The sequence below is a fragment of the Oncorhynchus tshawytscha genome, linkage group LG03 (genome assembly GCF_018296145.1).
Source record: "Oncorhynchus tshawytscha isolate Ot180627B linkage group LG03, Otsh_v2.0, whole genome shotgun sequence".
Taxonomy (NCBI): domain Eukaryota; kingdom Metazoa; phylum Chordata; class Actinopteri; order Salmoniformes; family Salmonidae; genus Oncorhynchus; species Oncorhynchus tshawytscha.
Window position 1 is genome coordinate 12601376 of NC_056431.1, and position 26227 is coordinate 12627602.

At 43.8% G+C, this 26227-nt stretch overlaps 2 protein-coding genes across 4 annotated transcripts in view; both read left to right on the plus strand.

Annotated features, from left to right (window-relative positions):
• Positions 1-18105, plus strand: part of LOC112244500 (cyclin-dependent kinase 14) — a 218426-nt gene extending 200321 nt beyond the window's left edge. For both annotated transcript variants that reach the window (XM_042309883.1, XM_042309891.1), the window contains one exon: positions 14701-18105. The gene's annotated coding sequence lies outside the window, so the exon portion shown is untranslated. The remainder of the gene's footprint in view (positions 1-14700) is intronic.
• A 2262-nt stretch (positions 18106-20367) lies between these two features.
• On the plus strand, positions 20368-24855 carry LOC121841462 (frizzled-1-like). 2 transcript variants are annotated; one of them, XM_042309868.1, is made up of 2 exons: positions 20368-23025; positions 23115-24855. In XM_042309868.1, exon 1 carries the CDS (start codon positions 20718-20720, stop codon positions 22395-22397), a length of 1680 nt encoding a protein of 559 aa, XP_042165802.1. In that variant the 5' UTR covers positions 20368-20717; the 3' UTR covers positions 22398-23025; positions 23115-24855. The 2 variants fall into 2 exon arrangements, with proteins under 2 accessions (XP_042165802.1, XP_042165811.1); XM_042309877.1 differs by having other exon boundaries at positions 20368-22936.
• Positions 24856-26227: the final 1372 nt, after the last annotated feature.

The window sequence follows — 26227 nt, forward strand, 5'->3', positions numbered from 1 at the left end:
TTTCCTCTTCTCTCCTCCTCTTTCCTCTTCTCTCCTCCTCTCTCCTCCTCTCTCCTTCTCTTTCCTCTCTCCTCCTCCTCTTTCCTCTTCTCTCCTCCTCTCTCCTCCTCTTTCCTCTTCTCTCCTCCTCTCTCCTTCTCTTTCCTCCTGTCTCCTCTCTTTCCTCCTCCTCTTCTTTCCTTCCTGTCTCCTCCTCCTCCTCTCACCTTATCTTTCCTCCTCTCTCCTCCTCTTTCCTCTTCTCTCCTCCTCTCTCCTTCTCTTTCCTCCTCTCTCCTCTCTCTCCTCTTTCTTCCTGTCTCCTCCTCTCCTCTCACCTTATCTTTCCTCCTCTCTCCTCCTCTTTCCTCTTCTCTCCTCCTCTCTCCTCCTCTTTCCTCTTCTCTCCTCCTCCTCTCCTTCTCTTTCCTCCTCTCTCCTCCTCTTTCCTCTTCTCTCCTCCTCTCTCCTTCTCTTTCCTCTTCTCTCCTCCTCTCTCCTCCTCTCTCCTCCTCTTTCCTCCTCTTTCCTCCTCTCTCCTCCTCTTTCCTCTTCTCTCCTCCTCTCTCCTTCTCTTTCCTCCTGTCTCCTCTCTCCTTCTCTTTCCTCTATCCATGTTTTACACACGCAGACACACACACACTTTACCCACTCTCACTTTACGCACACAAACGTTAAACACACACAAAGGCAGCGAGCTACTGAAGTTGTCGTGAGAGTGGATGGTGTAGTTAATTGTTCTTTTCGCCGTGGGTTTGGCTGGCGGAGGCCTAAATTGGCTCCACAATACTAACGGCCCTCTAATGAAACATTTAAGCTGCTCATTGAGCAAAGTTTCCAGACCCTTGTTTTCCTTCACCTCACAAAGCATGCCATCCATCGCCATCTCACAAAACTTTGAATTTACTACTGTAGCTGTTCCTTTAAAAGAGAGAAACTGTGAAGCTTAATAAGTGTCTTTAGTGTGTCTGTGTCTGTGTGCCCTCCTGATAGTACTGAGAGTTTATCTCAGGCTGAGGGTGTTGTGTTGGGGCAGACAGTGACCTTAACTCTGAAGGTGTTGTGTTGGGGTAGACAGTGACCTTAACTCTGAGGGTGTTGTGTTGGGGTAGACAGTGACCTTAACTCTGAGGGTGTTGTGTTGGGGTAGACAGTGACCTTAACTCTAAGGGTGATGTGTTGGGGTAGACAGTGACTTTAACTCTGAGGGTGTTGTGTTGGGGCAGACAGTGACCTTAACTCTGAAGGTGTTGTGTTGGGGTAGACAGTGACCTTAACTCTGAGGGTGTTGTGTTGGTTGGGGTAGACAGTGACCTTAACTCTGAGGGTGTTGTGTTGGGGCAGACAGTGACCTTAACTCTGAGGGTGTTGTGTTGGGGTAGACAGTGACCTTAACTCTAAGGGTGATGTGTTGGGGTAGACAGTGACTTTAACTCTGAGGGTGTTGTGTTGGGGCAGACAGTGACCTTAACTCTAAGGTGCATCTCTTCCCACTTCAGCCATGATGCAAACATAGCTAATCCTATGTCCATGCTAATGGTTCTGCTTTAATTTCTCCACTGGGTGTGATTTAGCCAGCTAAGTGTTAATGTGTGTGTGTGGGTGTGGCTACCTGGAGCTCTGGCTGCTGGGTTGGGGTGGAAAGGGCAGAGGGAGTTTTGGTAGAACCAGGTAGTTTTACAGTAGTAAGTCATGATAGACAGTGGGATAAAGGAAGGGATGGAGAGAGGGTGAGTGAGGTTGTCTGTCCATATGTACTGTCGCTGTAGTGTTATATGGGAAGAGCAAACAGAGGCATGTCCTTAGTTTGGGCCCTGGCGGGAAGACGTCAACTTCCTTCTTGATCTACTTACTGCAAGTTAGCTGTAATCTGTTGTGTTCTATATAGAACTGTGCACGTATAATGTACTGCATCAGATCCATGTATACAATAGAATAATAATATATGCCATTTAGCAGACACATTTATCCAAAGCAACTTACAGTCATCTGTGCATTCATTTGTATGTATGTGTGGCTCTGGGAATCAAACCCACTATCCTGGCGTTTCAAGCGTCATGCTCTACCATACAGGACCGTGTATAGAATAAAATAGAATATTATAGCATCATTATTCAAACATGAATATGCAAATGAACTGTAAAGCCCTTGTCCATAGTCTGCATTAGGCTAGAGCAGGCTGTCTTAGCTACAGTCTGCCTCCGGTACATTTCACAGCCTCCTGTATGTATCACAGCCTCCTGTACGTATCACAGCCTCCTGTACGTATCACAGCCTCCTGTACGTATCACAGCCTCCTGTACGTATCACAGCCTCCTGTACGTATCACAGCCTCCTGTACGTATCACAGCATCCTGTACGTATCACAGCCTCCTGTACGTATCACAGCCTCCTGTACGTATCACCCTGTACGTATCACAGCCTCCTGTACGTATCCCAGCATCCTGTACGTATCACAGCCTCCTGTACGTATCACAGCCTCCTGTACGTATCACCCTGTACGTATCACAGCATCCTGTACGTATCACAGCCTCCTGTACGTATCACAGCCTCCTGTACGTATCACAGCCTCCTGTGCGTATCACAGACTCAGACACCAGAGGAGCTGCTCCATGGGACTGGAGGACTCACTGGGTCTATTTACACTAGGCATTAGTAGTACCACTGGATAGTCTCTTCTAACTCCAATAGATGTTTGCTTTGGAGCTTTACAATCCTCCAAAAGCCACTTAACCCTCACAAGGCCTGTCAGACTTCCACAATGTAGCAGTCATTTCCCTCTAGGAGGGAGGACACTGTGAAGGGGAAGACCGAGTGGAGCACAGCCTTGTACATATCCATTACCTCTCCATGGTTGGAGAGTTATGGAGCATCCCATCACACACACACACACACACACACACACTCACACAACCATTAGGTCCATGGAGGGAGAGAGTTATGGCGGTGTGACTAGAGATGAATGGGGGCGCTGTGTGTTTTAATGGGGGTTGATGGTGGTCTTTGTGTTATAGTGTCGGGCTGGTCTGTGAATGGGCTGCTCCCAGCAGGAGGTCTACCGATTTACAGCAGGGTTAGATACTGTTGCAGGGAGAAACTCACACACACACACACACCAGCACAGTGGCAGTCTCCGCTGTCACACTACAGTCAGGCCCCTAACCAATAGCTCTCACCCTCTTCTTCTTTTCTCCTTTCCTCTCCTCCTCCTGTCTTCCTGTCCTCCTCTTTTCCTCTCCTTCTCTCCTCCTTTCTTTTTATCCTCCTCTCTTCCTGTCTTCCTCTCCTCCTCCTCTCTTCCTCTCCTCCTCCTCTCTTCCTCTCCTCCTCCTCTCTTCCTCTCAGCTGTGTTTCCATGTCCTTACTGACAGAAACCCCACAAGGGGGAAATCAGCCAGGCCTCAGACATAAAATACACCCCTTAAACTAACTGATTTATGGGAGGAGAATATAGTAACTGCTCGATGCTCTCGCCCCAGAAATAGTTTGACACTGGCGGCGTCTTTAGTGGGCGCAGTGCTTTAGAGGCTGAGGGTGGGCGCAGTGCTTTAGAGGCTGAGGGTGGGCACAGTGCTTTAGAGGCTGAGGGTGGGCGCAGTGCTTTAGAGGCTGAGGGTGGGCGCAGTGCTTTAGAGGCTGAGGGTGGGTGCAGTGCTTTAGAGGGTGGGGGTGGGCGCAGTGCTTTAGAGGCTGAGGGTGGGTGCAGTGCTTTAGAGGGTGGGGGTGGGCGCAGTGCTTTAGAGGCTGAGGGTGGGTGCAGTGCTTTAGAGGGTGGGGGTGGGCGCAGTGCTTTAGAGGCTGAGGGTGGGCGCAGTGCTTTAGAGAATGGGGGTGGGCGCAGTGCTTTAGGGGCTGAGGGTGGGCACAGTGCTTTAGAGAATGGGGGTGGGCGCAGTGCTTTAGGGGCTGAGGGTGGGCACAGTGCTTTAGAGAATGGGGGTGGGTGCAGTGCTTTAGAGGCTGAGGGTGTGTAATTGGTCTTTTCGTTGAAGATCCAATGGACACACAGACACACGACATACACACTGGTAATATCTAAGGGGGTCAGACATCCTTCACCCACACCACAGCTCCTATTTATTCATATGCACTTTAAAATGACATGTTCAAAAAACATGTGTAAAGCAGAATAGAATATGTCTGTAGTTTCTACAGTTTCTCATCTCTTTATTTGGCCTTAGCCAGCCAAGCCGTGGTAGCTGTAATGGAAGTTAGTAGTCATTTGAACGGTGGTGGTACCAACAGTTGCAGTAATAGTTGTTTGGAGGGTGGTTCTGTTAGGAGTAGCAGTTGCAGTAATAGTTGTTTGGAGGGTGGTGCTGTTAGGAGTAGCAGTTGCAGTAATAGTTGTTTGGAGGGTGGTGCTGTTAGGAGTAGCAGTTGCAGTAATAGTTGTTTGGAGGGTGGTGCTGTTAGGAGTAGCAGTTGCAGTAATAGTTGTTTGGAGGGTGGTGCTGTTAGGAGTAGCAGTTGCAGTAATAGTTGTTTGGAGGGTGGTGCTGTTAGGAGTAGCAGATGCAGTAATAGTGGTTTGGAGGGTGGTGCTGTTAGGAGTAGCAGTTGCAGTAATAGTTGTTTGGAGGGTGGTGCTGTTAGGAAGCAGATGCAGTAATAGTGGTTTGGAGGGTGGTGCTGTTAGGAAGCAGTTGCAGTAATAGTTGTTTGGAGGGTGGTGCTGTTAGGAGTAGCAGATGCAGTAATAGTGGTTTGGAGGGTGGTGCTGTTAGGAGTAGCAGTTGCAGTAATAGCGGTTTGGAGGGTGATGCTGTTAAGAGTAGCAGATGCAGTAATAGTGGTTTGGAGGGTGGTGCTGTTAGGAGTAGCAGTTGCAGTAATAGTGGTTTGGAGGGTGGTGCTGTTAAGAGTAGCAGTCGTAAATCCAGGGTAGTGTTGAACAAGGCTGTAGAGATGACTTGCTATGTAAACACCCAGCTTCCCAGCGCCTCACAGACGCAACTCTTAATGCACCCAGGAATGTGTGTATAATGACTTGCACCTGTGCTGCCTGAAAGCTAAGGACTGCTCTGACTGACTACTCCATAGTGTGTGTGTGTGTGTGTGTGTGTGTGTGTGTGTGTGTGTGTGTGTGTGTGTGTGTGTGTGTGTGTGTGTGTGTGTGTGTGTGTGTGTGTGTGTGTGTGTGTGTGTGTGTGTGTGCGTGTGCATGTGTATACCGTATGCAGTGCATATGTGCTCAATGTGTGTCTGAGAGACAAGAGAGAGAGTGTACGTGCTACTCTGGCTGTATTTGAGGTGCTGACAGGGAAGATGTTCAACAGTGGGATTGTGGTGCCAGGACATGAGGAAATAGAAAACACATCCATGTGTAGAATATACCCTCTTCTTCTGGGGAGACCAACAGAGAACGTTATTGAGAAGGAAAGAAAGAAAGAAAGAAAGAAAGAAAGAAAGAAAGAAAGAAAGAACGCAGATGGTGAGTTAGTTAGTCCTTTAGTCCATAGCATTCCCCTAAGTGTTTGTTTTCTTCTTCCCTCTGTAGTCTTTGAAAAGTACCACAGTAGCAACAACGTTTTCGGGAGACCCAGCCCAGAACGTTTTCCTTTCTGCAATTGTGCCACCACAGATCTAGCTACCGAACAAACCCCTCACCTCCACTGCCTCACATCTTCACACACACAGGAACTGGTTAACTTAACCCCTCTGTCCAGAGAGAAGAGAGAGAGAAACAAAGACAGCTGTGCGTAGCTGTGTTATCCTCACTAGTCAGCTAGCTAGCCCATGCATGGTGCCTCTGTCTGTTCTGAGGTAGGGAGATAGCGTGTGAGGGTCTTAAGTCAGCTAGCTAGCCCATGCATGGTGCCTCTGTCTGTTCTGAGGTAGGGAGATAGCATGTGAGGGTCTTAAGACAGCTAGCTAGCCCATGCATGGTGCCTCTGTCTGTTCTGAGGTAGGGAGATAGCGTGTGAGGGTCTTAAGTCAGCTAGCTAGCCCATGCATGGTGCCTCTGTCTGTTCTGAGGTAGGGAGATAGCATGTGAGGGTCTTAAGACAGCTAGCTAGCCCATGCATGGTGCCTCTGTCTGTTCTGAGGTAGGGAGATAGCATGTGAGGGTCTTAAGACAGCTAGCTAGCCCATGCATGGTGCCTCTGTCTGTTCTGTAGGGAGATAGCGTGTGAGGGTCTTAAGTCAGCTAGCTAGCCCATGCATGGTGCCTCTGTCTGTTCTGAGGTAGGGAGATCTGTGAGGGTCTTAAGTCAGCTAGCTAGCCCATGCATGGTGCCTTTGTCTGTTCTGAGGTAGGTTAGATAGCGTGTGAGGGTCTTAAGTCAGCTAGCTAGCCCATGCATGGTGCCTCTGTCTGTTCTGAGGTAGGGAGATAGCGTGTGAGGGTCTTAAGTCAGCTAGCTAGCCCATGCATGGTGCCTCTGTCTGTTCTGAGGTAGGGAGATAGCGTGTGCTGGAATAAAACATCTTCCCCATATACCCACCAACGTGTGGGTCATCGGCCAATTCCCCTTTGGAATCTGCATGTCATGTGACAGCCGGGGGCCTGAAGGTGGAGTGGCTGCTTCCTGTACCCCTCAACCCCTTCTACAAACCTCTGTCTGTCTGTGTGTGTGTATGTGCGTGCGTGTGTTGGACATGTTTAACCAGAAGTCCCCACAAGAGTAGTAAACTAACACAAATTTGACGAACTGGTGACATGTTTTTATTTAACTAGGCAAGTCTGTTAAAAACAAATTCTTACTTTCAATGACAGCCTAGGAACAGTGGGTTAACTGCCTTGTTCAGGGGCAGAACTATATATTTTTACCTTGTCAGCTCAGGGATTTGATCTTGCAACCTTTCAGTTACTAGTCCAACACTCTAACCACTAGGCTACCTGCCCCTTTTGTTAGTCCCCACAAGGAAAAAATATATTAGTGTTAGAATTGGATTAGGGGTTTGCTTAGGGCTAGGTTTAGGGTTTATAAGATTTTGAATGGGAATCAATTGTGTGTCCCCACAAGGTTAGATAAACAGGAATGTACGTGTGTGTGTGTTTCTCTCTCTCTCATTCTCATTCTCTCTCTCTCTCTGTCTATATGTCTCTCTCTCTCTCTCTCTCTCTCTCTCTCTCTCTCTCTCTCTCTTTCATATTTCATTAGGCCCAGTCATGTTTAGCCTGGCAGGCAGGGGTGTATGGATATGTAGAGTGCTGTTTTAATGAAGGGAGTGTAGTACTGAGACAGGCAATAGGACTATAGACTGGTAAACATTAGGCTGCCCTGCCTGACTGGCTCTGCTATTCACACTGTTTTTATTAGTGATAAACCATGGCTGGAACCCTACCATAAAAAACACTACAGACAAGCTCCATGTCTTGTTAAATACATGTACATGTAAAGGGTATTCCTCTAAGCAAACGGGTGGGGAGATTTCTGTTAGTCCGCTAAAGCAGAGAAAACCATCTGCAAACCACCGATGGTACCCACAAACCTGGGATGATTTGACTGTGTGCGTGTGTGTGAGAGAGAGACAGAGAGTGTATGATTTAGATGATTTAGGCATTCTAAATGGTTAATTATTGTTACAAGTACACTGGAAACGACTGCTCATGTAAGACCAGTGAAGTCTGCAGTAGCCATGGCAACCCAACACAGCAGTAGCCATAACACAGCATTCCTGTCATTCTGATGACTGGAAACTTTTAAGTCCAGTCTACATCCAGTAAGGAACCTTTGGGGTTTTTAATTAAACCTGTGCTTGAAAGAAATGGAAATGATTTGTTTTAATTAAAATCACTCCAAATCCTCAATTCACAAACACACACACCTACACACCCACAGTTTATAGCCCAGCACATAAAACAGTTTGTTAAAGCATCAGGGATGTCTCAGCTGAGGGTGTTGTGTGAGTGATGTTTACTGGCGGGCTGATGCACCTCATTACCCCGGGATCAGACATGACGGGTCCGCTGTGGGGGTTAGGGGTCAGGGGGCATGACCTCTGGAGGGGGGGTAGGCAGGGGATGTCAGCCTGCCTCAGTCAAGCTTGCCTGACTACCAATGTAGAGAAACTCTTGTTAGTTTAGGGTGTTTTGGATTGATATTAATCTGCAGAATTTAGATCCAAATTGTAAAAAGAGACCTGTAAAAATGTAATTGACTACGGTTATATGCACACAGTAATGTGATTATTGTGGATAGTCAGATTAATATAATCATTTGATTAAAACGTTTACATGCTTTGCAAGAAGAAGGATTTCCCTCATAATACTGTTTACATGGACACATCTGAGATCAGGCTTCCTGATGGGACTCGTTTTAAACCTTTTACCTCAGCGAACATGTTCTTTTTGGGAAGCGTATTTGATTCTGAGTTGAGACATAAAAAGTTTGTATGTGAAAAGCACTTCTAAGTCACATACATTCAGTTGTTCCAAACTGACTCGTACTAAAGGGGGAGGCTCTCGGCTGGTGCTGGTGCCCAGATCTAATGCACCACTGGAACGTTTATTTACATGTCCTAATCATTCAAAGGATTGCTCAGAACACCAGGTGTTTTAATCAGCGTATGCTTACTATGATTTTGACCTTACGCCGATTAAGCTTAGCAGAGCAAGGTGTTTACATGACTAATGCATAATCTGCCTACTGCCAAAGTCAGTTTAACATCATATTATTAGTGTGCATGTAAACATATTTATTGATAAGCTAGTTAGGCCTATTTGAAGTATTTGACTGTTTTAAAACCCCTCTGTGTTTTTTGTCTACATGATTATGTCCATGGTGTTTATATGCTACTTAGGCTTATTTGAAGTGTGTTAGTATTCTGCAACACCTGAGAGGTTTGTCTCCATTCTCTGAGGTGTTCATCTGGGGTTATTAGTATTTCCAGAGCTGCTGCTTCACGGTAGTGACAGGCTCTTTGATCAGGCAGATATAAGGGATGAAAGGTGTGTGTGTTGAGGAGGGGATTGTCTGGGGAGCGACCTGCTCACTGCAAGACTGACTGGCTGCCCGATGAACATCTAGAGGAGAACTGTGCTGATATTTGAACATGGCCTCAGAGAGACTGGGATGAGGGGGAGTGGGAGTGGGGAGAAAAGGGGGAGCAGGCTACATATGTGGGTGTGGGCGAGTGGAGGGGGAAGGGTGATCAGAGAGAGCGAGAGGTTAGCTTGTGTTTTTTTTAAAGTAGTCACCTCTACCATTACTGGTCTCCCTTGATCTCCATTTTGCTCCCAACCCCCATTCTTATTCTCTCTCAATCTCTCTCTCCATTGTTAAATATCCCACCACCCAGCACTAAGCACTTTCCCTTCTTAATGATGTCATTGTGTGTGTGGGGGGAGGGGTCTCTGTCTATTCACCATTGTAGGACAGACAACAGCTGGCCCTATTGGACATGGCCACGCCCTACAAATTCTACCCATCTGGTTCCTTAAGAGGAACCCCCTACACACACACACAAACACACACTCACTCACACACACTCACACGAACTCATCTTCAGTACTTTTTCATCCCACAGGACTGGAACCCTACATCTGTTCTTACTAAATCAGGCCCCAAAAACAACACATTCCATTGTTGACTTAAAGAGTATATGATACTGTAGGGAGGAGAGCAAAAGGAGAGAGGGAGGAGAGAGAGATCCCTCTGTGTGGGCTTCACGACCTGCCATCCAATAACTCACCCTGAGGCGGAGAAAGAGAGAGAGATGAAGGGTAGAGAGACACAGTGCTTCTGTGACCTTGAACTTTTCAGCTCCACATCCTCTCTCCTTTCCTCTCTCTGTGTATCCCCTTTTCTCTGTTTCTGTCCTATGTCCAATCCGTTCATCTCGCAGTGTCCTTTTTGACCTAAACAAGACTCCATACTCTCATCTTCTCGCTACTTCTCTTCTCCCTCTTTCTCCTCTCTCTCTCACACACACACACACACACATTCCTACACCGCCTGTATGTGTTTTTGAGTCAGAGAGCTGTATGGGCAGCAGATAAAGGAGGCGTCCATCCAAGACTTCAGATTCCTGGCATAGACTGCCTCACATCCACTGGGAATGGACTTCCAAAGGCTGAGCGAGAGACAGAAAGAGAAAGAGAGGGGAAAGAGTGAGAGACAAAGGGGAAAGAGAGAGAAAGAGGGGGGACACAAGGAGAGACATGCATTATTTATTATTGCAGTATGGTCACTAGAAAGAAAGAAGGGGATTAGAGGAGCGCTCCAAGCCAGCCAGGTCTACTGGGTTATCGCTCTGACTCTCTCTCTCTCTCTCTCGTTCTGTCTGCTCGGACTCTCTCTCTCTCTCTCTCTCCCTCTCTCTCTCTCTCTCCCTCCCTCTCTCGCTCTCTCCCTCTCTCGCTCTCTCCCTCTCCCGCTCTCTCTCGCTCTCTCCCTCTCTCTCTCTCTCTCTCTCTCTCTCCTCTCTCCCTCTCGCTCCCTCTTGCTCCCTCTCTCCCTCTCTCTCTCTCTCTCTCTCTCCCTCTCTCTCTCCCTCTCTCCCTCTCGCTCTCTCTCCCTCTCTCTCTCTCTCCCTCTCTCCCTCTCCATCTCTCCCTCTCTCTCTCGCTCTCTCTCCCTCTCGCTCTCTCTCCCTCTCTCTCCAATTTGCTTAATTGGCATGACGTAACAATGTATATATTGCCAAAGCTTACTTTGGATATTTACAATATGAAAATAATGAACCAAAGGGTCAAAATAACCATACATTTGACAATAAAAATAAGCATACAGTAGAGTACATGTCCAGGTTGATTGGTCTGTCAGACTCTGTCCCTCAACTTATGGCAGACAGCAATGTAGTTCGCTGCCAACCCACAGCTTTCTGCGTCCTCCCCCATCAGGACGGGTAGCCTACTCTCATCAGTGAGGTCTTTGAAACCGGGTGTGCAAAACAAGACAAAACAAATGGATCAATGAAAAATGGAGCGGCGATGGCTAGAAAGCCGGTGACGTTGACCGCCGAACGCCACCCGAACAAGGAAAGGAGCCGACTTCGGCGGAAGTCGTGATAAAATGACACTCTCTAATTGTTTTATATTTTTGACATTTTGTCAGGAAATGCAGCTCGTCTCAGGTTCTGCTGTTGTGCAGTGGTCGCACAGCCTTTCCTCTACAGGGAGCCAGGTTTTCCTGTCTACCCTTCTCAATGGCAAGGCTGTGCTCACTGAGCCTGTACTTTGTCAAGGTTTTTCTTAAGTTTTGATCAGTAACCATTGTCAAATAGTTAGTCACGGTGTACTGTTGATATAGGGCCAGATAGCACTGCATTTTGCTTTGTGTTTCTGCTTGCGTTTCCCAATAAGCAATGTAGTTTTGTTTTGACTGTGTTGTAATTTGGTTTATTCTGATTGATTGGATGTTCTGGTCCTGAGGCTTCAGTATGTTAGTAGAACAGGTTTGTGAACTCATCCCCAGGACCAGCTGGATGAGGGGACTCTTTTCTTTGCTCAGCTCTTGGCATTGCAGGGCTTAGTAATGATATGAGAGGGGTCACTATATTATAGATGTTTCCAAAACTTAATTGCTATTTTTTGAGTTTTTATTATTAGTGGATATCGGCCTAATTCTGCCCTGCATGCATTGTTTGTCACGCCCTGACCTTAGAGAGCTTTTTATGTCTCTATTTTGGTTTGGTCAGGGTGTGATTTGGGTGGACATTCTATGTTCTTTTTTCTATGTTTTTGTATTTCCTTGTTTTGGCCGGGTATGGTTCTCAATCAGGGACAGTTGTCTCTGATTGGGAAGGTAGCTTAGGTAGCTTTTTCCCACCATTGTTTTGTGGGTAGTTGTTTTCTGGGGGTAGTGGGTAGTTGTTTTCTGGGGGTAGTGGGTAGTTGTTTTCTGGGGGTAGTGGGTAGTTGTTTTCTGGGGGTAGTGGGTAGTTGTTTTCTGGGGGTAGTGGGTAGTTGTTTTCTGGGGGTAGTGGGTAGTTGTTTTCTGGGGGTAGTGGGTAGTTGTTTTGCACCTGACCGGACTGTTTCGTTTTGTTTATTCACTTTGTCATTTTTGTTTCAGTGTTCTGTTTAATAAAAAGTAATGAACACAACCACGCTGCACTTTGGTCCGATTCCTCCTCTTCAGAAGACGACACCCGTTACATTGTTTGTAGTTTTCCTCTGTACATGTAGGAGAATCTTATAGATCTCTGCATGCAGTGTTTCAATGGGGTGTTTGTCCCATTTGATGAAATCTTGTTTCACCTCACTGCCATAAAGTGCAATTGGTTCAATTACATATTCAATAAAGTTTTAGCCAAATTTTAATAGGTATTTCAATTTGAATTAGCTTTGTAATGGCGTAGAATGCCCTGCGTGCTTTCTCTCTCAGTTCATTCACTGCCTCATTAAGGTGTCCAGTTGAGCTTACTTTTAAACCTAAGTAATTGTAGTGTGTACAGTACTTTATATATGTTATACCAATTGAGAACTTTGGTCTAATTCCCTGAGATCTGGATCTTCTCTGGAAATCATTTTAGTATTTTTGGGGTTTACTGCCAGGGCCCAGTTCTGTCTCTGCTGTAGGCCATGCACTGTGGGTGACAGCAGGCATAGGTCACCTGCGAAGAGTAGGCATTTAACCTCTGAATTGTGGAGACTAACACCGGGGGCTGAGGATTTTCTAGAATAGTGGCCAATTCGTTTATGGAAATACTGAAGAGTGCAGGGCTCAGATTGCAACCGTGGAGAAGGCCCCACCCCTGGTTAAAGAATTCTGTTATTTTCTTGCCAATTTTAATGCTGCATGTATTGCCAGTATATATTGATTTAATTATGTCATATGTTTTACCCCCTACACCACTTTCAATAACTTTGTAAAACAATGCTGTATGCCAAATATAATCAAATGCTTTTTGGAAGTCGATAAAGAAACAGTATATTTTGGTATTATTTTGGTGGACCTGCTTATCTATCAGGGTGTGTAGGGTGTAAATATGATCAGTCGTGTGATGTTTTGGTATAAATCCAATTAGGCTTTTACTCAAGACATTGTGCTTATTAAGGAAGTTTAGAACTCTTACATTTATAATACTACAGAAAACCTTCCCCAGGTTACTGTTCACACAAATGCCTCTGTAATTGTTAGGGTCAAATTTGTCTCCGTTCTTAAAGATTGGGGTTATGAGTACTTGATTCCAGATGTCAGGGAAATAACCTACACTCAGGATCAAATTAAACAGTTTTAATAAAGCCAATTGAAATGTTGCGCTAGTGAGTTTGAGCATGTCATTTAGGATGCCATCAGGTCCGCAGGCTTTTTTAAATTTGAGAGCCTGAAGTTTCTTATAGAGCTCCTGGTCAGTAATTGGGGAGTCCAATGGATTTTGATTGTCCTTTATAGCTTTTTCTAATCCATTCAACTTCTCATGAATTTGGCGTTGTTCTGCGTTTGTATCAATTTGAATGGTGTTGTAGAGTGTTTTAAAATGGGTTGTCCATTTGTCACCATTTTGTATCACTAATTACGCACGAATTACTATTGTTTAGATGTTTTAGTTTTTTCTAATTTTACCAGAAGTTGTTTGTGTTTATGGACTCCTCAATCAGTGTCCGCTGCTTGCTGTTGTACTGTGCTTTTTTGGTTCTGAGTGTACATTTATAGAGTTTTAAAGTCTCACAGTAATGAAGGCGTAATTCACCATTATTTGGTTCTCTGTGCTTTTGGTTGGAGGTGTTCTAAGTTTTTTCCTTAGAATTTTACAATCTGCATCAAACCAGTTGTCATCTGTGATCTTTTTCGTTTTGTTTTTTATCAATTTCAATTGTGCTTCTTTTGCCGTTTGCCTGAATATATAGTTGATGTTTTGTTCTGCTAGATTGATGCCTTCTTTACAGTGAGTGAATGTGGTATCCAGAAAGTTATCTAAGAGTGTCTGGATATTTTGGTTACCGGTTGCTTTCTGGTATTCTTCTGTGCTGTTTTGGGCCCATCTGTATGAATTTCTGATGTTGTACAGCTTACTGGGCTGTGAATGTGTGGTTGTTTCCATGTCTGTTCTTTTGAGGAACAACGTCATTTGGCTGTGATCAGACAGAGGTGTTAGTGGCTTGACAGTGAATGAGCTGAGAGACAAAGGGTCAATGTCTGTAATCATATAGTCTACTGTACTGTGGCCAAGAGGTGAGCAGTAGGTGAATCTCTCCAAAGAGTCCCCCTGTAACCTACCATTGACAAAGTACAGGCTTCTACAGAGCTGCAACAGATCCCTTCCGTTTTTGTTGACGGTGCTGTCACTGTTGTTTCTATGGGGGAGACCGTTAGAGACACTATGGCCTGTAATAAAGCTGTCCCCTCGTGTGGTCTGTCACTGTTGTTTCTATGGGGGAGATTAAGACAGAGACACTATGGCCTGTAATAAAGCTGTCCCCTCGTGTGCTCCTTAGATCAGGTAGTGTTCCTGTGCTCGCATTTGTGTCCCCACAGATGAGCACATTTCCCTGGGCCTGCAAATGGCAAGTCTCTTCCTCAAGGGTGGGGAAGATCTCCTCTGAGTAATATGGGGATTCTGAGGGGGGGATATATATTGTGACGTCAACATCTTTAAGATTTGTGTTGAACTCTCTCTCGCTCTCTCTACTTCTCTCTCTCTCGCTCTCTCTACTTCTCTCTCTCTACTTCTTTCTCTCTCTCTCTCTCTCTCTCTCTCTCTCTCTCTCTCTCTCTCTTCTCTCGCTCTACTTCTCTCCAAAGGGGTTGTTCAGAAATAAGGTAGCTGTGATTAGTTTATTTCCAGTTGGCAGATTAACTCATGTGTTTGTGTGTGTGTTTTCAGGTTGCTGCTGTGGTCAGTCCAAGAGAGAAGGACAAAGACACTGAGATGGAGGAACCACCGGGATCACATTCCCTCTTCTGTTTCTTTAACGTATTACCTTTCCAACCGTGTGTGTGTGTGTGTGTGTGTGTGTGTGTGTGTGTGTGTGTGTGTTTGTGTGTGTGTGTGTGTGTGTGTACATTTTGGTGGGTGACACCTCCCAATTTCAGTTTTATAATTTGCCATTTTTGTTGACTTTTATAATGTTATGATACTCATATATCGTTGACACATTTACAATACACTTAATCATCAAGAGTCTTTACAATACTATTGATACATACTGTGGCTTGTGTTTCTAACTACCTATGTGAGAATGTATATTTGTATGTACAGTATACTCATATTTAGAAAATATATCACGGACTCCAAGAAAGCTTACATTCTTTCACTAACATGCTGCACTTGCATGTATTCACGCACGCATGCACAAACTCACACGTACACACACACACGTACACACACACACACACACAGATACACACACACACACAGATACACACACACACTGGACAGTTTCACTCATACTCACAACACAAACTTGAACTGAGAATGACAAGCGGTGGTAATGTTTCTCTTGAACTTTGAACTGTTCCTCCTCTGTAACTGTCAGGCCAGAGTCAAATGGCATCAAATAATAATAATAATCATAAGAGCAATGGTAGTAATACTGTAATAGTGATACTGGTTATAATAATCCGTTAGTCTCTGCTGGAGATGATGCATACACACAAAGCAATGAGCGTCGATGACATCGTGAAGAGTCACATGTTATATGGTACATTCGCTGTGGTTCGTCTCAAGTGTATGTGGGTGTGTTATATCTGTGTGGTTGCAAACATGGGCAATATGGGCTATACCCTTCATTGGTGCTTCCATGTAGGCCATGAGGTACTGTTATCTATACCGCATCCTGTTGTGCACTGTATCTAGATGGTAAAACACAATGGCAATAGGCTCAGTGGGATTTTGATCTCTTGGTTACTTCGACCCGTGACAATCCTCTTCTCCTTCACGTTCTTTGATAGCGTCACCATCCAGTAATGTACTGTATTTCAGTCATCACAAATGTTATTAGACGATTGCGTCCTCGTCTGTTTGTCTCAGCTATCACGTTAATAAAAATATTAGCACTTTTTATGATATCGCATGATATTGATCTAACAAATACTTTTGTTTCTTGGGTACTATGTTACATTGGTTGGTACAAAGATGTCTTTGTGTTCGATTTTCAGCTGGGTGTTGTTTTGTGTAAAAATACCTGCTCATATTAGTCATGTGTGAGCTAGGTAATATAGCAATGACCAGTAACATGGAGAATATGGGTTCCCGTTTTATGGATTGATTTGAAATCGACCACTAATCTGAATTGCCTGTACTGTGCACAAGTAGAGGAGGGGGAGGAGAGTTATGAGTTAGACATCATAGACACACACTACCTATCAGGAGAGATTAGTTTTCTTAATCCACATTGACACCCTTAGAGAGACATGTACACACACACACACACATGAAAACACATGAGAGACAGTCACAGGTATAATACTGTAGACACTTGGCCACACACAGTCCTTCTCCACCCCTGCCTCACCTGCTAGTCTATCATAGAGGGAGAAGGACGAGGAAGAGGAGGAGGAGACATTAAAAATAAATGACTCTTGTAGAAGGCTTTGACATGATTCGGCATATGGCCAAGTCCGTGTAATGGTACAGCTTTAATTGTCCCACCATCTCTAGTGGTGTTTGGTGTGATATAGAGCAGGCGAGGCAACGACAGAGAAACACAGTGATAGTGACGACTTGTGTCATTAGCTTTTTGAGAATGCACTTTTGGAATATATTTGCCCTACTGTACATTCCAGCTTATTTAAAATGTCACTTTTTGCACCTGTGTTGTCCTTAATCACATGCCCTTGCCTGCACAGACTAGAAATATCAGTGCCCTGCCTTGTCAACCATAGTATAGGCCAACAGACCCCAGTTTCCAACCCCAGTGATGCACAGACTTTTTAAGGAAAACTACTACAGACACTTAAAGTGATTTCATAGGACTTCAGTGTCATTCCTGGTGTGACAAGTGATTCTGTGTCATGGTAGTGAGGAAGGGAGGAGAATCTAGAGTGGCGTCTTAATGTGACTGAAGCAGTGTGACAGAGGAGGGCTAATACCAGAGAGCTCTGCTGAGATAGATCGCCCAGCTCGCTCTGCTCGGCCTTGCATGGCTTTATGCTTTCCTGCTTTCTGTGTTTTCTGTTACTCTCCTGCTTTTCCCCCCTTTTTATTTTGTGCCTTTGTGTCCCAGAAGTTTCTTCCTTTGCCGCCTGCCTGCGACATCACATAAACATGAAAATACTGTATATGTATTGGACTGCCTGCCTGCCTGCCTGCCTGCCTGCCTGCCTGCCTGCCTGCCTGCCTGCCTGCCTGCCTGCCTACCTGCCTGCCTGCCTGCCTGCCTGTGTGGGTGGAGTTCCTGAAAGCTCTTTTTTTCTCCTTTGGGAATTAAAAGCATTTCTCTATGAAGGGAAATCTTGGAAAATAAGTAGTGAAATTGCACATTGAGCACTGTGACGGTCCAAATAATTAACAATTGAATGGGGCCCACTATCATTTGAATGTTACCATTGGTTCTTGCTTGTTAAGGTCAACTTCCAAATGTTTTTAAAAAATGCATTTACAAATACACCATTCAAATCTGAATTGGGGAATGGCTTAAGATTGATCTGCTTGCTATACTGGCCATGCTACGGAATGTGTACATTTCGAGTCATATTTTGAGTTACATGTCAATATTTAATCATTTTGTATCCTTTGTTATAAACTGTCTTACTAGGCTGTATATAAAAGGGGAGGTGAAACGCCTTGTGTAAAATGTAATAGTGACTATGTTTGCGTACATACAGGGTCACGCGTGTCTCCTTTGCGCCATAAAAGAGAGGATTCATATTAAATATATATGGATATATACACATACAGTATTTTTTTGGCCTTGTCAGTTTCTTAACTGCGTAGACGTACAGTATATGTTGGGAAAGGCGTTTTGGAACCAGACATGCAACCCCCGCTGTACTCAACACTGAATCTGTGTTTTACAGTACAAAAAAAAACTTCACTTGCGTATCTATTTTTTCTTTTTTGTATAATGCTCTGAAAATACATCATTTTTCACAAGTGGTTTCGGACATAGAAGAACTGTTACCGGTCACTTTATAAACTGAAACTTAGGATATAATAGTAGAATAGCTGTTGCATTACCTATTTGTTACGACCTGTATGTAATGTTATTATGGAAGATGTAATGTCCTTCTGTAAATGTTGTTTATTGTTGGTTTACCTGAAATAAATAAAGTTTATTAATGCTTCAAACTGTGTTCAGCTAACAATGCAAAACAGCTGTTGTTAGGTCATGTATTGCATACTTACTTCATATTAATTCTACCACAACTCCATTCTAGTGTGATCATGCTAGTGTGGATATTGGTTGCCTTTGTCCTCCTATTCATCAGTATTTACATAGTTAGCTACTTCCTGAAATGAGTTATCCCTGGAATTGATCTAAGTACCATACTTAGTTTTTTTAAGGCATAATTTATTCAACTGTACCAGCGACAGTTTCTAGTGATTTATCCTGTATTACCAGTCCCTGGGTGATGTGAGCTGAGCTGGCCTGATTGTATTGTACCACAACAGTGTTTTCTCTGGACACCCACCAAGGTGTTATGTCTCTGATTCAAACCATACCAATAGGTCAACAACATCTGCATCCCAAATTGCATCCCTAATGGGCTCTGGTTAAATGTAGTGCACTATATAGGGAATAGGGTGCCATTTGGGATGCATATTAGAAAAAGTATGTAACTTCACTTATGAGTACAGTTTTCAAGCCTACTGGTCCTTTAAACAGATATACTTTATAACATGAAAACAAACAGCCTCCAGGTCATAATGACTGCTGTGACAGATAGGTAGGAGAAAAATACATGGAAACCCCAACAACACAATGTGTGCTGTAAGAATGTAATGTTCATAACGTTTTTAGCGTTTCTTTGGAAAAACAATGAAGTCATTCTATTCTATTCTGTGGTTATTGCATGTGGTCATAAATGGTTCTGAAACTGTTTTGCACCAAAAAATTCCCCACAAAAAAATGCATTTCCAATAGTTAATTCAAATGTATCTCTTTAATGCTGGCTCATAGATCAACTGCATGAAGGTCAAATCTGACTCAAGGTTTTAACTTTGTCTTTGTAATGTTGATTGCTCTGGACAACTTTATTCCAAACTGAATAGACTTGGCTAGACACCGAGCCCTAAAACAAGACATTTAGTAACATAAGTCATTTTGAGTTTGTGTGTCTCTCTTGGCAGGGTGTAGCTTGAAGAACCAAGTCTCACTGCATTCTTCTGTCAGGATATATTACATACTTATTGACTCCCTCTCCATCTCACTGACAGACATGCCTCCTAACCAGTCAGAATCCCTAGGTGACTGATTAACATTAGGGATCCTCTGTATTTGCTTGGCCTCAGCTGGTTGGTCATGTTGTTCTGAATTCTCAATAGAGAGTGCTCTGTGACAGTCTCCTGTGCTCACATAACCACAGGTTGATAACTAGAAATAGGTTTTGATGCACATCACTTGGGCTAATCATATTATTGATGTGCTATAACTGGTCATAGTGTTGTTGATGGTTGCAACAGTAGTTGATTTGATTATTATTTATGTTGTTATGATACTGTTTTTGTACAATAAATAGCCTTACATTATCTAATATATCTCTAGTGAACAGTAAGGTACAGTACAGTACAGTTGATGACAAAGGAGAGATGATCGACTCTCTGAAAGTCAAGGGGGCAGGACAGCCCTGTTAAGCTCACTGTAGTTGAGTTTTTCTCTTCCTTCCTTTGGTGTTCTACACAGGGTCTCTCTCTCTCTTTTTCTCTCTCACGGTTTCCTTCCTGTTCTCCTCTACACAATGTCTCTCCCTCCCACTGTTCCCTCTGCGCGCACCACTGTGTGAGATGGGTTTGAAACCCCTCGGATCCCAAAGTCTCGTGGTGACGAACCACTTTCATCCCTGTCCCCTAACGGTGGAGACGACATTATGGTTGAAAGGGGAAACCGATTAAAATGATGCTGGTTGTTCCTCCCTCTCTAAAAGATCCATTTAGGCTATACTCATTTGTAATATGGAAAGCACATAGCATTTATTTAGTGTGTTTTATTTTACAGTCACACACAGTTTTACTGGATGATAATATCAAGGGGGTCTGGACTGTTACAATAGTAGGCTATTTGAGGAGGTCTAATATGATATCTCTGTGTCAATCCTTCACAGTTGAACATATAAATGAAGGGTAAAGGGTTAGCTCATATAAAGAGTAGGCCTACTGTCTTTCCTTTTCCATCTGTAGTCCTAGATGTGGCTTTCAGAATATCATAGGCCTATTTATAAGGGCATAATTCTTATATGAAATATTTAATATTGTTTCGGGCTATAGAACTAAGACATTGAAACCCATCAGTCAAAAAATCGAGAGCCATACACAAGATGAGCAATTGTAGACGATCCCTAAACCTTACATCTGTTAGTCCAACCTTTTTTCCATATGGAGGAGAGAGAAGGCTCACTGAGACGGCAGGGCGCCTGGAAACAGGTTTCAACAGCGCAGAGCAGAGAGAGGCTATCAGGTTTGTCGGTCAGCTAGAGCAGCAGAAGAACATTGCGGAGTCCGGACCTGTGTGTTGTGTATATTAGGTCGGATTTTTTTCTCAAAATTCTGTCAGCGATATTTTTTGATTTTGGGGGACCTTCAAAATCTCTGCGCAACGGCGGGAGAAGCAAAAACAACCAAAAGTTACGCAGGAGGGGAGTACATTTACAAGGAAAGAAAAACCCAACAAAGAAAGGGAGCGGGGAAGTAGTTTCTCGCTAGCTGGCGAGCTAGCTAGTTTTGGAAGAAACCGCAAAGAAAGTATGTCTGTGGCCGTGCGTAATGCTTTCGCAATGGATTATAACAGAGTACTGTGTATATTTTTGCAGGTTTTTTTATTGATCAGTTTAGGATCTATAAGGGTAAATGGACAGTATGGCGACCGGGGAATGTCTATTCCGGAGCACGGCTTTTGCCAACCGATTTCTATTCCACTTTGTACGGACATCGCATACAACGAGACCATCATGCCAAATTTACTAGGACACACAAACCAGGAGGAAGCAGGGCTCGAGGTACACCAGTTTTACCCGCTTGTGAAAGTTCAGTGTTCTCCTGATTTAAAGTTTTTCCTCTGCTCCATGTATGCGCCTGTGTGCACGGTGCTTGAGCAGGCGCTTCCCCCGTGCAGGTCACTGTGCGAGAGGGCGAGACAGGGCTGCGAGGCGCTCATGAACAAATTCGGTTTTCAGTGGCCGGAAAGGCTCGTGTGCGAGTCTTTCCCGGTTCACGGAGCGGGCGAGCTGTGCGTCGGTCAGAATATGTCGGGTCAAAGCACACCGGTCAATCCCACCCCCGATGTAACGGAGCCTCCGTATGATACTGGGATTGTAAAAGGACAGTTCAAGTGCCCGGCTTCGCTGAAAGTACCCACTTATTTGAATTACCGTTTTCTCGGTGAGGATGACTGTGGCGCACCGTGCGAGCCAAAGAAATCTAACGGAATGATGTACTTCAGCGAAGAAGAGTTAAAATTCGCCAGGATATGGATAGTAATCTGGTCCGTGTTATGTTGTGCATCCACGTTATTTACCGTTCTAACCTATCTGGTGGACATGAAGCGCTTCAGCTACCCTGAGCGTCCTATTATCTTCCTATCCGGTTGCTACACCATGGTATCCATTGCCTACATAGCTGGATTTCTCCTTGAGGACAAGGTGGTTTGCAATGACAGGTTTGACAACGACATTAGGACTGTGGTGCAGGGTACCAAAAAGGAGGGTTGTACCATCCTCTTCATGATGTTGTATTTTTTCAGCATGGCCAGCTCCATCTGGTGGGTCATCCTGGCCCTCACCTGGTTCCTGGCAGCAGGGATGAAGTGGGGTCACGAAGCCATCGAGGCCAACTCGCAGTACTTCCACCTGGCGGCGTGGGCTGTGCCCGCCATTAAGACCATCACTATCCTGGCGGTGGGACAGGTGGACGGGGATGTCCTTAGCGGCGTGTGCTTCGTGGGCATCAACAGCGTGGACGCTCTCCGAGGCTTCGTCCTGGCGCCGCTCTTTGTCTACCTCTTCATCGGCACCTCGTTCCTCCTGGCCGGCTTCGTGTCTCTGTTCCGGATCAGAACCATCATGAAGCACGACGGCACCAAGACGGAGAAGCTGGAGAAGCTGATGGTGAGGATAGGGATCTTCAGCGTGCTCTACACCGTCCCCGCCACCATCGTCATCGCCTGCTACTTCTACGAGCAGGCCTTCCGGGAGCAGTGGGAGAGGACGTGGATCAGCCAGACGTGTAAGACGTACGCCGTGCCCTGTCCGGCCCACCCACACCCCAACATGAGCCCCGACTTCACCGTCTTCATGATCAAGTACCTCATGACTCTGATCGTGGGGATAACGTCCGGGTTCTGGATCTGGTCTGGGAAGACCCTCAACTCCTGGAAGAGGTTTTATACGAGACTGGCTAACAACAACCAGGGAGAGACCACAGTGTGAATGGTCTGAGTGGGGTGAGACCTCTGGATGTACTTTAGCCTATGCTGGGTGTCCCCCACACACATAAAAAACTGTTTATTTACAGACTGAATGAATGATAATCGTTTTTGGACTTAATTGCCATGCAGAGACACTCATTGGTACATTATGTTTCTATTGTACATAAAACATTTTGTGAGATTTTTGTAAGTATATATTTGTATTTAAAGATCAAAATTCTCTTTTTTAGTTGTTTCCCTCTATTAAAACCAACATTTATTTGACACACTTTGAGCATAATGGAAATGGACCTTGGTGATAACTGAGCATCTAGCATTAAGGACGTGATTGTCTTAGGACCTGAGTTGGCTTGGTCACTGTTGGGAGAGGGTTGTAGCTGTCTTTGATCAGTAGACTGGCTCGGAACATTGTTTCTATGTCCTGTGAAAAACAATTGCTTCCTCGTGGGTCCTTATCCCCCATTATACTGTTGTTCTTTCTGTCCAACTGTTCTCTTCTATTCAACATATTTCCAATGCCTAAATGCCTGGCATTTGAAGGTTAACAATATGATCAACATGTATTTTAAAACGAGGTATAGGTTTGGGATTATGTGTTCAACATATTTCTAAATGCCTTGGATTTGAAGGTTAAAAATACAATCAACATGTATTTTAAAACGAGGTATAGGTTTGGGATTATGTGTTCAACATATTTCTAAATGCCTTGGATTTGAAGGTTAACAATATGATCAACATGTATTTTAAAACGAGGTATAGGTTTGGGATTATGTGTTCAACATATTTCTAAATGCCTTGGATTTTAAAGGTTAACAATATGATCAACATGTATTTTAAAACGAGGTATAGGTTTGGGATTATGTGTTCAACATATTTCTAAATGCCTTGGATTTGAAGGTTAACAATATGATCAACATGTATTTTAAAACGAGGTATAGGTTTGGGATTATGTGTTCAACATATTTCTAAATGCCTTGGATTTGAAGGTTAACAATATGATCAACATGTATTTTAAAACGAGGTATAGGTTTGGGATTATGTGTTCAACATATTTCTAAATGCCTTGGATTTGAAGGTTAACAATATGATCAACATGTATTTTAAAACGAGGTATAGGTTTGGGATTATGTGTTCAACATATTTCTAAATGCCTTGGATTTGAAGGTTAACAATATGATCAACATGTATTTTAAAACGAGGTATAGGTTTGGGATTATGTGTTCAACATATTTCTAAATGCCTTGGATTTGACAGTTAAAAATACAATCAGCATTTTTAAAACAAGAAAGTAGGTATAGGTTTGGGATTGTGTGCACATGTACTGTGTAGCCTACATGATATGAATCCTCTAAATACAAATGTTTTCATAACCTCCAGTACTTTAAGCTAGAATGAGAACATTTAGGCCCAAATTTAGCCCAAATACTTTCACCAAATTTAAAAGCCGTCTTTTGGTGATTAGAACAACATATTTCAAAAGAATGAAAGTAAACCATTTGCAGGATCTTTTCAACATTTTGTTTATGTGTTTCAGACATCCTTGCTGCCTATTAACACAGAACAGACACACGTTGTTTGTGCCTTTTGTTGACCTATTTGAGCACTTTGAGGAGAAATACTAGCCTGGTCCCAGATCTGTTTGTGTTGTCTTGCCAACCCCGAAGGACCATAGGAGTAGGCAGGACAGCACAATCGGGTCTTGGACCAGGCTAGGGGAATACAGAATGCTGGACAGAGACAGCTCAGACTCAGAGGTGGGCTACGTAACACATCAACTGCACTCCCTAATGCTTTCTCACAGACAGACAGCTGAAATACCAATCCTTCATTGATGAACAAGCTGAAATACGTAGTAGCCTACTCTACAGCCGGCTGTATAATTGGCTTATAAAAACTGAAAACAAATGAATAATTGAAGGAGATAGAGCAGTGCGTTTTGTCATTTCAGACCTACAGGTAATCAGAGTCAGAAAATGAATATTCCCCACAAGGTAATTGTTGGCAAAATGTGGCCGTTTTTTTTTTTTTTTTTTTCCCGATTGGCCCAGGTGGCAGCTTGAAGCAGTCCCCTTTCACCCCTGAGTCATTTCTCTCCTGGTTAAATGTGTGCTTGTGTGTGTGTGTGTGTGTGTGTGTGTGTGTGTGTGTGTGTGTGTGTGTGTGTGGGTGGGTGCTAACCATGCAGGATGAGCAGCTGACTTTATGCTTTATAAAGGAAGACACCGTGATCTGTCCCCACCTCACGCTTCTTCTGTTATGTTCTTGTCAAATGCATGAAAGTTATTTTACCCTAAATGCATGGATGGCTCTCTATTAAACCACATGTTCATGCCTTTCACATCTATTATGTTTCATTCTGCTATTCTGCATTTGTTTGTTATTAAAAACATTATATTTATAGAAAAATGTCTTTATATCCACACTGCTTACTTTAAAGAATAAAAAATCCAACCTTTGCACCAACTGTCATGTTGATTTGAAATATCTATTATTGTCATGTGTTATATACCAGAGATGATGGATTGAATCATGCTGTTAGCCTAGTGTACATTTACATTTTAGTAATTTAGCAGGTGGTCTTATTCAAAATGACTTACAGGAGCAATTAGTGTTAAGTGCCTTGCTCAAGGGCACATCAACATATTTTTCAACTACTCGGCTAGGGGATTAGAACCAGCGACCTTTCGGTTCTTGGCCCAACGCTCTTAACCGCTAGGCTACCTGCCTAAAATGTAGTTTAAGATTTGGAGAATAAACAAATCTGCTTCATAGACTCTGTAGTATTCCCTTTGTAACAACATGGTAATAGCAATCATTTTTACAGCTGGAAAAGCTCAACAATGAGCATGAGTTTTATCTCAGTGGTTACAGCCAACTGTGAAGTCTTGTTTGAAAAATAACTTCTTTATCCTGGGTGGATGTTAATCAAATGCAGCTCTCTGGTTAGGCTAAATGAGGTGGATGGGAATCTTGTGAATGGTTGGTATGCACTGTGAACGCTCAGAGGCCTTGCTTGTGTAGGGGCATTGTTGCTTTGCACTTAAAATAGCTTGTGTCCCATGTCTGGCAGACACATACGTAGGTCAGCTACTCAACTTTCATACAGCCATTGTTTAGGGTAGTTTTTTTTGTTGTCTTTAATTATGTTGCTCTTCATAGAGGTTTTTCTGTTCTCTATTGTGTCGAGGCTTCTCTGAAGTCTGTGGCTGTATAGTTTTCTGACTGTAATGTCATGTGAGCTATATACAGTGTCAAGAAAAAGTATGTGAACCCTTTTGAATGATCTTGATTTGTGCATAAATTGGTCATAACATTTGATCTGATCTTCATCCAAGTCACAACAACAGACAAACACAGTGTGCTTCAACTAATAACACACACATTATTGTATTGTTCTTGTCTATATTGAATACATAATTTAAACAGTCACAGTGTAGGTTGGAAAAAGTATGTGAACCCCTATGGCTTCTCTAAAAGCTAATTGGAGCCAGGAGTCAGTTAACCTTGAGTAACCTAATTGAGACGAGATTGGAGATGTTAGTTAGAGCTGCCCTGCCCTATTAAAAACACTCACAAAATTTGAGTTTGCTATTCACAAGAGGCATTGCCTGATGTGAACCATGCCTAGAAACAAAAGACACCTCAGAAGACCCAAGATTAAGAATTGTTGACTTGCATATAGCTGGACAGGGTTACAAAAGAATCTCTAAAAGCCTTGATGTTCATCAGTCCACAGTAAGACAAATTGCCTATAAATGGAGAAAGTTCAGCACTGTTGCTACTCTCCCTAGGAGTGGCCATCCTGCAAGAGCACAGCGCAGAATGCTCAGT

Coding starts and splice junctions, on each gene's coding strand:
- LOC121841462 (XM_042309868.1), top strand. CDS start 20,718: ATGTCTGTGGCCGTGCGTAATGCTTTCGCAATGGATTATAACAGAGTA.